Below are 15,421 nucleotides of genomic sequence, written 5' to 3' on the forward strand. Positions count from 1 at the left end.
TTTGAGGGGGGTGTTGGAGTTATAGAAAACATAGCTAATGGCTCATCAAAGTAGATAAAGCGTAGAAGCTTTTGATGTGGAGAATATGAATTTTTTCGAACATGAACACTGAAAAACTGAAAGTTTAAAGTGAAATTAAAGTTGGAACCTTCTTATTCCTCTAATATGATCGAGACACGTGGCCAAACAGCTGGCCTCAATCTAGAAGCTTCGATTTTTTTCCCTTTCATGTAAATATTTATTTTTATTTCTGTTTTTATAATAGGTAAATAATGAGTTTGTTATAGACTTAACAAATAAGAATAGGACGGCTGCAACAGTTGTTTAGAATATTGATTCCTTGTTTTTTCTATTTAAACATTTACTGTGCAGAGAATACACATAGAAAAATTTCAGTTGTCTCTTTTCCTATCAATTTTATTCCTTCAGATAATGACTTCAAGGGCTCTCTGAATAGAATGATGACTTTAAGAGCTCTTAATTACTACGTTTTAAACTTGATGTGTACATAATTATATTAATAAATTTATTTTTATAAATATATTATTCGATAAAAGTTATTGAATTCGGCCGAATGTATGGGGAGTTTTTAGTCTACCCCAGGACTGTTACTACATTTTTACGTATTATTAAAAGTAATCTGCTTTCTCTTTTTATGTTAATGAACCGTACCTTATAAATATCTCTTACTCATGCAATATTTTTTGATAGTAGAAAAGTTAGAATATTAATATATAGTGTGTAGCAATTCTTTTTGTAAACATACATAGCTGAATTTAATTAGCTTAACTAATTGAAATTCGTGTATAAATCCATTAAGGTGTAAAGCACTTTTACTTAAAAATTATAATTTCATTTTTAAAATTCAAACCTGAAATGATTGATTAGAAAAGAGTAATCCCATCTATTAGTAGACTACTGGCCACAACTAAAGAGGACATACCCTTATCCACTTATATTGTCCACAACTAAAACTAATTCCATCTCCAAGAAAATAAAAAGAAGTTCAATTGAGATGTCTTTCTCTGCAGCATTACACACCTCCTTCACATACTCATCATCTTTTTCACAAACAAGAACAAGAAAAAGAAGAATCAATTATAGCCCTTTTATTATTAAAGCAGAAAATAATTCCTCTGAACCAAAAGAAAATAATGAGAAGCCAAAATCTCAACAAGCTGCTGCTGTGGCAACAGCAATTGAAACTTCCTCTACAACAACTACTGCAACTAAGCCTAAAAAACCTGTCTATTCTAGTGAGTAGTACTATTACGAAATTGTGTCAAATTCAGTTATTTTTTCTTTGAAAATTATTATTTACAAAGAATTGTCTTGTATATATTTTGATTTTGGTTGGCAGTGAAGAAAGGTCAAATAGTCAGAGTGGATAAGGAGAAGTATCTCAATAGCATCAATGTGAGTTCTTTTTTTCTATTTCTACTCAAAGCGTGAGAATGCATATGGTGGCATGATCAAGATTTTCACTAAGAAAAATTCTAAAAATAAAAACGTAATACTTGAAATTTTAAGGTGAATTTTGAATTCCCTCAACCGCTAATCAAGCAACCCTAACTTTATGTTGAGGGAATTCAAAATAAATATATGTACATTAAAAATTTAAGAGATACATTATATATATAATGAAATTTTTTGCTGATGGAGTTCGAATTGCACCCCTCTGCATCAGCCCCTGAATGCATATTATTTAATCATAGTCAAGTGATAAACGTGTATGCGAAAATGTGTATAGTGTATACCAAACACACATATCGTATGTTCATTAATTTATTACATGACACAAAGTACATAAATCTTTACCAATCAACGTTACACCACGCTTAATATTATAATAATGAATTCAGACTCGATATAAATAATTTCTTTAATATATTCTCTGGATTGGAAGCAATGGACACCCTTGCACTGGAAATTATTGTCTAACAGAGATCTTATATAAAATTTGCAGTATTTGTCTGTTGATCATCCACCTTATTACAAAGGCCTGGACTACATATATGAAGACCGTGGCGAGGTACATTTTGTGATTTTTATGGGGAATGTTTTAAGGGAAAAAATACAATTTGGAACAACATTTATTTTATTTATTTATTTAATTATAAAATAAATATTATTTAATGTATTGCACTAATCTTATTTCTTGTTAGGTATTGGATATTCGCATATTCGAGACAGGAGAATATGCACTTGTAAGTTTATCTTTTACAAATTCAATTGATTATCTGCTTCTTTATTTTATTCATATATAATATGTGGTAAAAATATATTGTACAAGAGATAATTTTCTTTTATCAATTTAAACTATAAAGAGGAGTGACAAATGTAAACTATTTTAATCTCGCTTTTGCCACAATTTCCCAAACTCAATTTGTGAGATTACAATGAGTACGTTGTTTTGCAGCAATTTAGTCTTCATGTTGAACTTTGTTGTCAACGTTAAAACGAAAAACCTCTCGGCTTGCAATATTGATTGGTAAATTCAACTCAATTTTGTTTGATAATCACAGTGTTTGAGCCAGCTTTTGGACACCTCAACAAATTTCACTAGACCTCCTACCACCTCCCACCAACAATAGGTATCAAACCGAGGCTAGGACAAATAAGAATAAATCATCTTGTATTTTAGTCTCTTGTTGGAATTTGAACATAAGACTTGATGGTTCTCAATCCACGTCACTGACCATTAAGCCACATGTGTGAGTGCTAAATTCCACTTAATAGCCTTATAGAAATCGAACTTGAGACATCAAGATCTAGCTGTGACTAAATGACACGAGATTATATTAAACCCATTGATCCAGAACTCACAAGTAAAATCTGATACTTTACCTATGCTGCAGATTGGATGGATTGGAATACCAACTGCACCAGCTTGGCTTCCAACAGAGATGCTAATTAAGGTAATTGGCCTTTTAAATCATTCAAAATACTATAGCAATTTGCATCATTTCATTCATACATAATCATGTCGAACCTTACGGTACACTAATAACAAACCTCCTTGCACTTACAATGGTAACTACTTTTAACCATGACACAGCACTTTAACTGAGAATCTCTGTTATATCAGTCCCTGATGAAATTATTTTGGACGGCTCATAACAATTAAAGGGAGACTTGATGTAGTTGGTAAAGTTATTGTCATGTGACCAGAGGGTCATGGATTCAAGCCGTGGAAGCAAGCTCTTGCAGAAATGTGGTCGTCCTTTTCCTGGACCCCCCACGCATAGGCTGCCCTTTTTTCATAACAATTAACTGTGTAATTTGATGATACAGTTTCTACCTTGCTAAAGAGCCGTGGTTGTTGCTTAACCACACATTTCCTAACCAAATCCAAATTTTGCAGTCTGATAAGCTGGATTACGAGAGAATATAGAAGCGAGTTCACAGTTTCAGACCAATATATGCCAGACAAGAGTACATCAAAGTGGAGCATCACATTGACCATGCTCATTGAAGATGAAGAGAGATGAGACGGACACATCTCCAGAATTTACTTTTACTGATTGCTAAATATATTGTTTTATCCTTAAAGATCACTCAACCATCTCCTTGGTTGACACTAAATAATCATCAAGTTGACTCTTAACAAGCTTAATATGACTATCCAAAAGGTAACTGATTCAAATGGACTATCAGTAGGTAATAGGGCACAAAAGAGATTCCAGCAACAATTAAGAGACGTTCTAGATGAACTGAAATATAAACAAACAGCAAAATACCCAATGTAATCCAACATGTTAGGTCTGGAGAGGGTAGAACTGAAAGAAGATATCAGTTCCCTCAAACTACCTTCGACATCGAATAGAACAGTCGTTTTACAAATGAATATCCAAATGTATATCTCAGTGTAACATTAAATGTTTCATAAAAAATTATGGTGTACAAACAATATACAGTAGGCAGGTACAAACAATATACAGTAAGCAGGTGTATATGGAGTATAAGCTATCGGTATCTTATTTTTCAGTAAACAATGCTGTACTTGGTATCAATATCTGAAAGCAATGCGAGACTGAAATGAATAAACTAATAAAGAGAGGATGCCAGGCAAAAGCAGAACTTACAGCCCTCTCCTAGCACGCTTAGTAGCATTCATGAGCTCTTTCAACGAAGGAAGGGGTCGAGGCACTGGCACATGCATAGACCGGTAAATTTTTCTCAAACTTGGATTGTAATTCTTTGACAATCCAACCGCTGATTCAGAAATACAATACTCTGTTTCTGTGTGCATCAAGCTCTCTTTACTCTTGATGTCTAAAACTTCACCTACTGCCAAGGTATTACCAGCTGCCACAACTTCTTCCTTCTTAAATGAAATAACCTCTGACTCGTCGGAACATCTCAATACAGCAATTTTATCTGGAATTATAGGCTCCTTTTTATGTTTGAAATAAGAACCATTGGGCCCAAGCCTTGCCCTACCAAATAATGTTACTGGGGCTGTTTTGATTGGAGAAGACAAATGTGACTGCCTACAAATGCTAAAAGATGTCGTTGACTGGAATGTGTCAGCATAATCTTGAGCATTGCTCTTGGCCAAAGGTGAGGCTGAAACCTCAACCACATCTGGAGCTGTTTCTGCATCAACTTCAGATCCCACAGCCATAGTGAACCCCAAAAGTTGCCAGAAAGGGTCATCAAAATTCCGATGTTGATTAAAAAGACGCTTCACATAATCCAGCTCCATAGCCTTACAACTAGGAGTTGTAGAGATGACCCACCTAGGCGCAAGAAGTTGCAAAGCCCACTCCAGTTCTTCCTTTGATGAGTGTATGGAGTAACAAATGTGCCAGACACCGAATATATCTCTCACTGGTTGGTCACATCTTCCTTTTTTCCGCCTTTCAATATCCGAAATACCATCATCCCATGCATACCATTGTGCTGATGCTCGAATAATTAGAGGCTCGTTCTGAGAATCAGACCTAGCTTCTGCAATCTTAGCTTCTGCTCTTTCGTACAGTTTTGGAAACCCATCAAACAGTTGAAAACGGGAAGATGCGTCTTCAGACAGGATTTCAGGCACCATTAGTTCCAATGCCTGAAAGCATTCTGGGGTTTTAGCTTTATCGACGTATATCTTGCAACCAAATGTTTGTGAAACATGCACAAGAATCTCCTCATGGCCAAGAAGATCACATGTCAAATATACTGTAGGAGCTTGAGGGTGCTTCCATATGCAATTGATGATCTGTTTGTTAAAACAATTTTGTGATGTCAAATATATTTTTCTATCAAACAAGTGAAAGAAAAAAGAAAGGTATTATGGCACATAGAATAAGGATTAAAAAAGACTGTAGACTAAAGAAGAATGATTCATTTAGGGGCTAAAGCTTCGTTGTATTTGATAAACATGCTACTAAACCAAGAAACTTGAGTAAAGTATGAATTAGTAGATGGCAAAGGCGAGCCATCTACTAATAAACCTAGTGGAACTTTAATAAACCCGACTGTTCTGTATCTCCAGTTTGAATGTACATCTTTCCTTTTAATTCCTTCCAAAATAGTGTCCATTCCAAAGACGTTCTTTCTCATCTCAATAGTCTTTCAAGGCAAACATGGATCTTCAATGTTGAGATGGCAAGAGTACCATTATTTGAACAAACCTTAATTGCAAAGCAGACTGTAGACCAAGATATATTTTTTTCTTCTAAGCAAAATTCTAGTCCCTGTAACCAAGAATGGTGTTGGATGTCTCCAAGGAATAATTTATTGTTGAGAGCAGTCCAAGTTGTGGATTTAGGAATTTTATAAACCTTTAAATTAAAAGGAAAAAGAATCATCATGAAGGCTTACGACAGCACAGTAAATTTCTTCGCCAATTGTGAGCCATACGTAAAATGAGAGTAAGGAGATCGTAAACTATTCTTGAGAACCATAAGATAGCAACTTGTAATGTTTTATCACCACTCACCCCTGATTCACCAACAAGGCAGCAACCTCCACAACTTGTGCAGGTAGACATTTCAAATATGTTGGCCTTTCGGAGGACACAGTATCGCACAGCACACGTCTTCAATACAAACAAAAGAGTGCTGTATATAAAAATCCTGAACTTCCTCATGTAATTTTTAAGTATTTAGCTGCTTTTGTTCTGCTTCATTGGGATAAACCCAGGGTCGCACACTTATCTGCCCTATAAGCTTCAGCGAAGTTGGATTCTGAATTGTAAGATCTAGCAAGGACATGCATTATCTAGATCCAGTGACAGCACTTCATCTATATACTTGATTTGTATAGGGTGATCAAATCAAAGGACACAAAACTCAAAACAAGAAGCACCTGACAACTAATTTCCACCAGTAAAACAAGCTTTTCTCTGCTATTCAATGAAACCGAATTCTAAAGAGGTTTTTCTAAACAAAGACTGCAATAGGCCCAGTTGCTTCGCTTCTTATTAACTCAATAATCTTTTAAGAGATTAACAGTTGAAGAAAATTCCTGCCACGATTTTGGCTCAGTATCTAACAAGAATAAGTGTTCTTTTTTGGATAAAAATATGGCTCTTGATTTTACAAGAATGAGTGTTAGAACCTGTTGGATTGCTGACTGCCTGCTGGGCATCTTCAATGGAGACTGACCAAATGTGCAATCAAGGAAAATACAATCAATCTGGCATTTTGGTGCTTTTCCAGGGGTGCCCACATACTTTAGGGGTAATTGTTGCAAACACTCAATCGTGAGTCTGCAATCTCCTGTATGCAGGAGATTTCCAAATTTGCCTTCATACAAGAACATTAGAGCTCCTGCAAGTTGTTAACACCATGACAAATGTTTATCACCATAACCTGTAACAACAAAGGTACTGTAGAAGAATAGAATAACAAGATGAGAAACTAAACCATCAAATTGTGACTTTAAGGTGTGTCTAAGATACAACTTTAAGGCATTCTTTTCCCCCATTCATCCAGAGTTTGCATGTTGATTATAAGAACACCTAGGTATACAACACAACCTCTTAAAAGATGAACCAAAAAAAAAAGGTAAAGGAAAGAGCAGCAGATTGTACTTAAGTCTTAACTAGGTAGAGACTCTAATTAGCCTGGAGTCATATATCAATCTTGCACTCCCTCCGTTTGAAAAAGAATGACCTACTTTCCTTTTTAGTCCGTTTCAAAAAGAATGACCCTTTTCCTTTTTTGACAATACTTTAATTTCAACTTTCCACATGACATGTTTAGGACCACAAGATTAACGGGAATTTTGGTACATTTGACACAACTTTAATTTAAGGCCACAAGATTCAAAGTCTTCTTTATTTTCTTAAACTTTGTGCCAAGTCAAAGTAGGTCATTCTTTTTTAAACGGAGAGAGTATATTGGTATTGCCAAAAGTTAGCAAGAGGTTGCAATTTTTCAAGAAAACTCACAAACTTTAAGGATTGATGCTCTTTCTCAGAAAATGCATACATCAATTTAATGCCCATCCAAAAAACATACGAGATTTTTGCAAGTAAACAGCATCACTTTAGGTGCCAACAAAAGCCAACAAAAGCCGGTCAGATTTGTCAGAGTTCGTGTCCTATTGATTATCTTATTTTCGCCTAACTGTTGCTTACCGATGGAACGGGTTGCCTGACGTGTTCCACTGATGTGTTTCAAGGAAGCAATAAAACAGAAAGTAAAGAACACAATGATTTTTACGTGGAAAACACCCGGCTCAAAAGGTGTAAAAAAACCACGACCTGCACCTCTACAGGATTTAACCCCAACTTCACTAAATAACTCTGAACCTCAATAACGACTGATCATAAAACTCTTGTAACCAACAAATAGGAATCATAAACTCTAATCCCTATATCTCAACAACTAGGAATTCTAAACTCTAATTCCTTTAACTCCACACACACCTCCCAAGGTATGCGTTCCCAAAGTCTCTGAGTTTTCCCCAACTCGAAGACTATCTCCTAATTCAGTTTATAACACACTGAAACTAATATTACATCAATAGCTCAAACACAATGAACAACTCTAAAAATTAAAGCTAAAACTCTTAGCTGAATTCTATACTTAGGACCTGGTTCTTCAATGTGTTTCTTCAATGATTGAATAGCACTTCGTGAAGTCAATCTGTCGATTGTGATTTTCTGCTTTGTAAGTGCGTGAATTACTCTGAATGATGCATAATCTATTTAGGCACATCTTTCCAAAGAGTCATTCTTTATTTTAAACTCCTCCTTTAATCAAAACTCTCATTACATAGAGTTCTACTTCAAGTGAGACTCCTTCAACTCCTACTCTTGTCTCTTTAGTGTTGTAGTAAAACTTCAACTCTTTAAATCAACTTATCGTCAAGTATTTTACTCAACCACAACTTCTTCAATTTCTCACGTGATCAGTAACTTGAGTATATCAGAATTAGGCTTGCTCATTCGTTCCTGACTTTCAGCAATCTTTGTCTGCATTTATCAGTAAAACCTGAAACCTGCCTTCCTATGCTTGGACCAGGCCAAGTAACATGTTTCATTCATGTGTCAGTCATCAAAATTTCATTGATCTAACAAAGAGTCCTTCAATTTATATGTTTCCTATCTTGCGTAGACATCTTCAATCTGCAGAATCTTTCTCCTTCTACATATAGGACTCTTCAGGATATGCTCAGAAGTGAAACTCCTTCTTTACGTAGGACTCCTTTTTTAACTCAACTTGTTTTTCCTTATCATCAAGTGTTTGAATCAAATTCAACTTGTTCTATTCCCCAAGTGATCAGTAAGTTGAAGTTTCCAGTTGCACTGAATTAACTCATATCAACTTGTTTCATTCATATTGTCATTCATCAAAACTTCAAGGTTCCAACAAATTCCCCTTTTTTTATGATGACAAACCTCTTGTCTTTGTGCATTCAAATATCTTCACCTGTAGGCACTAAAGTATAAAACACTAAAATGAAACAAGTTAGTTAATGGGTTATAAACATTACACAACCCTCTTATCTTCCCCCTTTTGGCATCATCGAAAAACCATTTCAATGCAATAATATACTAGCCAAAGTGATTTGTTATGCTATTCATGGCCACTGGACTATCACCGAAACAATCAAACAAAGACTTTAGCCAACCTAGGAATGTATTAAAGAGAGCAAAAATATGAGTCAATTTAGCAAAGATAACCATTCCATTTAACTGACAGAGCATGTTCCACATTAAACCTAAGCTAGTACTGAACAAAGCAAAACAATTGAGCATTAAAAAAATACGGTATAAAGTGGGACATGGCTAAGGATACAAATAGTGAGGAGCTGATGAGGAAGGTGGAACAGGTGATATCAACTGTGTCAATTGATGAATGACTTCAACATTTTCATCCCTCTATCAATCAAGGTCAAGCTTCAAAGTCATGAGTCTAGCCTTAAGGACCTCTTATTCCACTTCATGACTGTCTTGTGCAGCTTCTAGTTCAGTTTTCTTTTTTTTCAAATGAGTGTTAGCCCTCATGTTGCTCTACCTGTTTCAAAAGGGAAAAATAAAAGGCAAAGCATGTCCCTTTTCATTCTTCAGAAACATATATTGCATGTGATTGATGATCAAGCTTGGCAAATCCATGGTACACAACTGATATTTTAGTTGAGAAAGAAGAAGGAATTTCTGGTATAGGATTAACACATTTGTGCACACCCATTTGGAGAGAATCAAAGAAAGTTTGATCAACAATTCATTAGCTTTATTAGACAATGAGAGGATGAAGTCTGTGGAATTGAACAGGTGTGCTCAACTGTTTCAACTTAGACAGTCTATACTTATGTCAGTGTAGAACATAACTGATAAGAACTTTGTGGTCACAATTGCTTGTTTGTACCTATTTTTCTGCACAATCTAATACAAATTAGGTTAGAAAAGTCAAAAATCTGGAATTGAGACACACAACTAAATGTGCAAGACTGAATAGAATAACTTTTTAGCTAATAAGATTAAAAAGAAAAATGATTATTCTAGTCAATCATTGAGGGGAGTTCATGCAATTTTAATCATCCCCAAGTCTAACCTATTTCTTTCAAAATGCTCTCTACTTAGTGCCTTTGGTGCTTCTTCAGTCAATTAAGTAACCCACATAGTCAACATTTTTATAGCCCTCAAGAGTGAAATTGCTTTCCTTTGGATATCATAGTCTCAAGCCATTGATTCCCATGAGATATCTCAAGATTCTTTTGACAACACCAATTTTTATGAACTACCAACAAATTTACCAGTAACTTGTGTTGGTTTTATTAATGCATCCGTCTCCAAGAACTCCTGATAAAGGAAAAACAACAGCATTTTCAACCAATGTCTCACAGAGTAAGAAGGCACTCAAAGAAAAATTTAAAAAGGCTTTGCAAGATATGGAAAGCCAAGAAACCAACGAAGAAGAAGTACTACAGCTTTTGGAAGAAGCTTCCTCCACAGGAAGCAGCGACAACAATGGGGATATGTTAAATCCCAAAGGGATAGCTAAGGCCTATATGGACCCCTATTAAGAATAAAGAAACGACCCCTTCAAAAGATAGAGGTTCAAAGAACCGGAATTATTTTTTGAAGAGGCATTCTACTATTCCTAGTAGGAATCCGTAGGACTAGATGCTTTTCTAAAAGACAATCAATCAGCTTTACAAAAAGCCAAAAGAATCTACTTTTCAAAAGAAAAAGCATTCCACTCAGGACAGCTTTCATCTGCTTTTCAAAAGAAAAAGCATTCCACTCAGGACAGCTTTCATCTGCTTTTCAAAAGAAAAAGCATTCCACTCAGGACAGCTTTCAAGAAAAGCTAAGGGAATCTACTTTTCAAAAGAAAAGACTAAATCATAACCCTGGCTAAATCATAGCCCTACAAGTGTATACTCCAGATGTACAATCTTTATTTCTCTTGTCTATATAAGACGAATTGTAACATAAGAGAAGGCATCAGATATTTCTCCATACTAGAAATTCTCTCCTGCCCAATCTCGTGACCAAGTCTCTTGTACCAGATTTCCGTTACATCTGCCTTCATGGAATAAGCAAGTTGCTCCGTCTCTGTTGGATTAAAGGAAAAACTCCTACCTCCCATCTTCATGCTGAAAATTTCATTTCCAACAGTCTTGATAGCTATGGTTCCAATTCCTTTGATAGGAAATGGTCCCCATTTCCTATCCTAAACTTGGAATTTTAGTAGGTTTTAACTCCTTGAATAGGCTCTTTTCATGAGTCATGTAGTGCACCCACTATCAATTAACCAAGAATTTGTTGAAATCTTACTTGAGAAGCATGTTGCAGCAAAAAGAAGATCCTCCTCTTCTTGATCAACAACTTGAGCATTTGTTTCCTGTTGCGGGGCTTTACCTTTGCAAATCACTGCCTCATGTCCAAGTTGATTGCATTTCTTGCATTTAGCATTAGGTCTCCTCCAACACTTGAATGGTGGATGGCGTTTTCTTCCACAATGATGGCAAAGGGGAAAGTTTTTTTTCGCACTTCCTCCTTTACTTTTGTTGTTTGTTGATGTTTCTCCTTTACTCAACACTTGATTCTTTTTCTTCTTCGGAGATTTGTCAACTTGGTACTTACTGACAAGAGCCCCTTCTGTTGTAACATCTTGTTTCATGAGTCTTCTTTGCTCTTGAGATATTCTCCCAAGATATAGCAAAACCTTGTGAATTTGCAACTAGCAATGTTGAAGAATCCTTGATACTATAATTCTATGAGTTTGGGAAATTTACTTCATAGATCTCAAAATTTATGAAAATTTATATCTTACAGAGGACATGGCCCCAGATAGGAAGATATTGAGGACGAGGATTAGGGTAGAGGGTTAATAGGTGGGAGTGCATCCTTGCTAATAGGGAGGGGTGCTTTGTGTGCAGCCGTGTCAGTAGTCATAGTGCTATGCGTGTCTTATAGTTTCTTGTTCATGATGTTTTGGTAATATTTGTGATTTTCATTAGATAGTTTATAGTACTACCATGTGGGTGTCTAGTTTTCGTTATTCTATTGGTGTAGTATTATTTCATCTTGTTTTTTTGTTTTTATTATGTCTTTTTACACCTTTTTTTGTCTTGAGCCGGGGGGTCAATCGGAAACAACCTCTCTACTTCATCTGAGGTAGTGGTTTGGACTACATACACTTTACCCTCTCCAGACCCCACTTTGTGGGAATACGCGTATGTTGTTGTTGTAGATCTGAAAATTACTGCAAACTCTCATTCTCAATTGCCTTATTTAAAAATCAATTAGTAGACCAACAGAGACACCCACTCATGACTGGTCTTATCTTTCCAAAGAGTTGCCTTTCAATAGTGTATCCTTGAATGAAGAGTCACAACATTTCAAACAAAACACTCTATCATGCAATAACATAGTCGTTCTGAAAAGGCAGGGGACTAACATTGGTGAAATTTGTTCACTACACCAACAGATGTTTTTTAAGCTGGAGTACATTACGCATTCACACCTAATAAGAAACTCCTAGTAATGAGCAACAAACACAATTTATTTTAATGAACAAAACTTTCAAGGAAAAAATATAATCAGGAAGAATTGTCTGAGCACAGAAAGCTACAGGAAAACAGAAACGAGAAAACAAAAAAAGAATAAAAACGAAAGAAAAAAACTCGCTGCAAATTCATATGCAAACCTGGGCAATGATTGGCATCAAGGGCAGTCACCGTGAAATCACCATCAGGGTCCTTGATCACTATACACTGCCCAACCTCAATACCCACAAAAAATGATCCATCAAGCTGTCCAAAATACAGAACATTTCAACATTGAAAAAACAAAAAATAACAATTCAAAGACAATCCAAACTCAAATCCCATCAACAACAACATAAAGGTTATCTTTGTCAAGAATGGACCTTGGGCAACTCAACCTCAAAAGCTAGCTCATGAGGGGGATTGTTCAAGTCCATATAAGCAAACCACCAGTCCATTCCCCAACCAATGTGGGACTTTTTACCCACTCTAACACCCCCTCTCACAACCAGGCCCAACTGGCAATGGCGCGTGGACGGAGCCCAAAATAAGAATGGACCTGGCTCTGATACCATGTCAAAAATGGACCTTGGGCCTAACTCAAGGCCCAACTGGCACTGGCGCGTGGATCGGAAGCCCAAAACGAGGATGGATCTGGCTCTGATACCATGTCAAGAATGGACCTTGGGGCTAACTCAACCTCAAAAGCTAGCTCATGAGGGGAGGATTGCCTAAGTCCATGTAAGCAAACCACCAGTCCATTCCCCAACCAATGTGAAGACTTTTTACCCACTCTAACAATCTTGTACTCCCTCTAATACATGATTACAAGCTACTGAGTAATCACAAAAAGCATGTAACGGGTAAGGAACATTTGTATTTCAAAAATCGAGTATATGTTTTTGAACTACTAGCTTTATAAGTTGCACATCTTATAGAAAAACACATGTGGCTCGTAAAGGCTTCCACATTATTCCTCCAATTTGGCTTGATTCCAAGTCACACCACTAAATAGTGCAATTACTACTACTTCCTCCGTCACATAAATTTACGTGGCACTTTTAACTTCTCGAGAGTCAAGTTAATTAATCTCTAAAACTAAATTGGATTGAGAAAATATTTTAAAATTAAAATTTAGATATACAAAATTATACGAAAGGTAATGCAAGTGATTGTTCGTCCACTGCAAAAGCTCAAAGAACAGACCATTTTCAGTGTGTAATGACAGGGATTGGTTTAGTTACTTAGGGAATCTCAAGCAAAACAATCTAAGCAATTTTCGAGCTCACTAATTTGTAGTTCTTCGCATGTCAATGTTGCCAAATGGACCTTGAGCCCAACTCAACTCCAAAAGCTAGGGATTTTATCTCTTATCATCAGCCCCACACGCCGAGACATAGTCCGGTCCCAGGGCGCGTACGCCCCCACACTGTTCGGTCCCTGCAGGGCATGGACAATATATCTGGGAAGCACATTGGAGGCCCGATTATGATAACAGGTTAAATGGAACTTGAGGCTAAATCAATCTCAAAAGCTAACTCAAGGGGGAAAGATTGTCAAAATCATATAATACAAGTATTTTATCCCTTGTAATGAACCTAAGTCAACCCCAAAAGCTAGCTCAAAGAATAAGATTGCCCAAAACCAAGTAAAGAGTCCAGAGATTTTATCACTTCTCATCAAATATAATAAAAAATTAAATATTAAAATCCTACCAAAAATTTACATAGTTTCAATCTCGAAAAGCTAAAGTAACACACAAATTTCAACAAAGAGAGTAACAAATAGTACTCTTTACGTCGCAATTTCACTTCTTTTTAGTCCGTCGCAAAAAAAAAAAGCCATATTTCTACAATTTTTCTTTCTTTCCCCTTTTAATCTTCGATGAAATGATTTATAATCACACAAACGTATAACATTTATTCTACATCACAAAATCCAAAAGCTTTTCTTCTTTTTTTTCTTAAATTTTGTGTCAAATCAAACGAGTTCACAAAAATTGGAACGGAGGAGGCAGTACTTTTCAGACATTTGATTGCAGAAATTGATCGAAAATCAAAATCAGAAACAAAAAAGACGGTTACCTGAGGGAAATGCTGTAGAACAAGAGTTTTGGTGAGATGAGAACAATAAATAGGATAGGAGGCATAAGTACAAATTCCTTGTGTATGATCCTTATGAGCATGTGTTAAGAAATGATGTCTCTTTGTGTTTGATTTTGGATTCCATGTATCTACTGAAAATGGCAATCCTTTTAGCATCTCAATCGGCATTTTAATTTTTCCCTTCACACGCACACAGAGGGGGGAGATTTGAGAGGGAAATATTCAACATCGAAATGGAGGTCGAAATGGGTGGGAAAATTGCGCAACACGATTCATATTGGAGGAATGATCCTGTGTGCTGAGCTTCATTTGTTGTATATGATGGGGCCGCCCTTTTTATATTTTTAATATATATTTTCATTTTGTATCCGCACTTATACTTGACTTCGATTAATTTTAATTACATTTTCAATTTAAAAAACAATTCAACATTAAAATGGAGTCAATGAATTTAATTAAGAACCTAACATCTCGAATTCAAATTTGAAATAAAAGAATATTATGTGGGTTTTTTAGTTATTATAGCATTGATGACAAAATTACTTAATATTTATTATTGATAAAATTATAAATATCGTGTGAATTTAATTAAAGTATGAAAAAACTATGACAGGCATAACGATTATTAAAAAAGAAAATATAAAATGGGGGTCAAAATAAGTTGGAAAATGACCGCCAATTGGCCCAGTTTGATTTATTAAAAGTAACCGACTCCTTTGATGGAGTCGTCTAAAAATTAAAAATTGGGCAAGTTTTCAAAAGTGCATGATTTTCTTTCTCCTATATCTATATTTATATATCTATATAATCTATATAATATATTAAAATTATAAAGACGCTTAAAAAAGTAAATTAAACTTTTTGTTCTTCAT

General features: G+C 35.6%; 2 protein-coding genes across 4 annotated transcripts; one reads left to right on the forward strand and one right to left on the reverse strand.

The window, feature by feature from the left end:
- The first annotated feature begins 928 nt into the window (after positions 1-928).
- On the forward strand, positions 929-3,616 carry LOC107851452 (NAD(P)H-quinone oxidoreductase subunit O, chloroplastic). Its single transcript, XM_016696476.2, has 6 exons — positions 929-1,256; positions 1,361-1,416; positions 1,967-2,032; positions 2,166-2,207; positions 2,859-2,918; positions 3,365-3,616. The coding sequence occupies exons 1-6, from the start codon at positions 1,016-1,018 to the stop codon at positions 3,392-3,394; spliced, it is 495 nt and encodes a 164-aa protein (XP_016551962.1). The 5' UTR covers positions 929-1,015; the 3' UTR covers positions 3,395-3,616.
- Positions 3,617-3,849: 233 nt separating this feature from the next.
- LOC107851450 (5' exonuclease Apollo) lies at positions 3,850-14,856 on the reverse strand. Of its 3 annotated transcripts, XM_016696473.2 has the most exons (4): positions 14,529-14,856; positions 12,606-12,711; positions 6,556-6,767; positions 3,850-5,212 (listed from the first exon to the last, which is right to left on the reverse strand). In XM_016696473.2, the coding sequence occupies exons 1-4, from the start codon at positions 14,715-14,717 to the stop codon at positions 4,082-4,084; spliced, it is 1,638 nt and encodes a 545-aa protein (XP_016551959.1). In that variant the 5' UTR covers positions 14,718-14,856; the 3' UTR covers positions 3,850-4,081. The 3 variants fall into 3 exon arrangements, with proteins under 3 accessions (XP_016551959.1, XP_047256847.1, XP_016551960.1); XM_047400891.1 differs by lacking the exon at positions 12,606-12,711 and having other exon boundaries at positions 14,529-14,648; XM_016696474.2 differs by lacking the exons at positions 12,606-12,711; positions 14,529-14,856 and adding an exon at positions 6,864-7,212.
- Positions 14,857-15,421: the final 565 nt, after the last annotated feature.

This window comes from Capsicum annuum, chromosome 12, assembly GCF_002878395.1.
Source record: "Capsicum annuum cultivar UCD-10X-F1 chromosome 12, UCD10Xv1.1, whole genome shotgun sequence".
Classification (NCBI taxonomy): domain Eukaryota; kingdom Viridiplantae; phylum Streptophyta; class Magnoliopsida; order Solanales; family Solanaceae; genus Capsicum; species Capsicum annuum.

Excerpts from the sequence above, each read along its gene's own strand:
- LOC107851452 (XM_016696476.2), top strand. The coding sequence starts at position 1,016 with ATGTCTTTCTCTGCAGCATTACACACCTCCTTCACATACTCATCATCT. Across the intron at positions 1,257-1,360 it reads TAAAAAACCTGTCTATTCTA|TGAAGAAAGGTCAAATAGTC; the intron begins GTGAGTAGTACT and ends TTTGGTTGGCAG. Across the intron at positions 2,033-2,165 it reads TATATGAAGACCGTGGCGAG|GTATTGGATATTCGCATATT; the intron begins GTACATTTTGTG and ends ATTTCTTGTTAG.
- LOC107851450 (XM_016696473.2), bottom strand. The coding sequence starts at position 14,717 with ATGCCGATTGAGATGCTAAAAGGATTGCCATTTTCAGTAGATACATGG. Across the intron at positions 12,712-14,528 it reads TTCTACAGCATTTCCCTCAG|CTTGATGGATCATTTTTTGT; the intron begins GTAACCGTCTTT and ends TATTTTGGACAG. Across the intron at positions 6,768-12,605 it reads TGATGCCAATCATTGCCCAG|GAGCTCTAATGTTCTTGTAT; the intron begins GTTTGCATATGA and ends AACAACTTGCAG.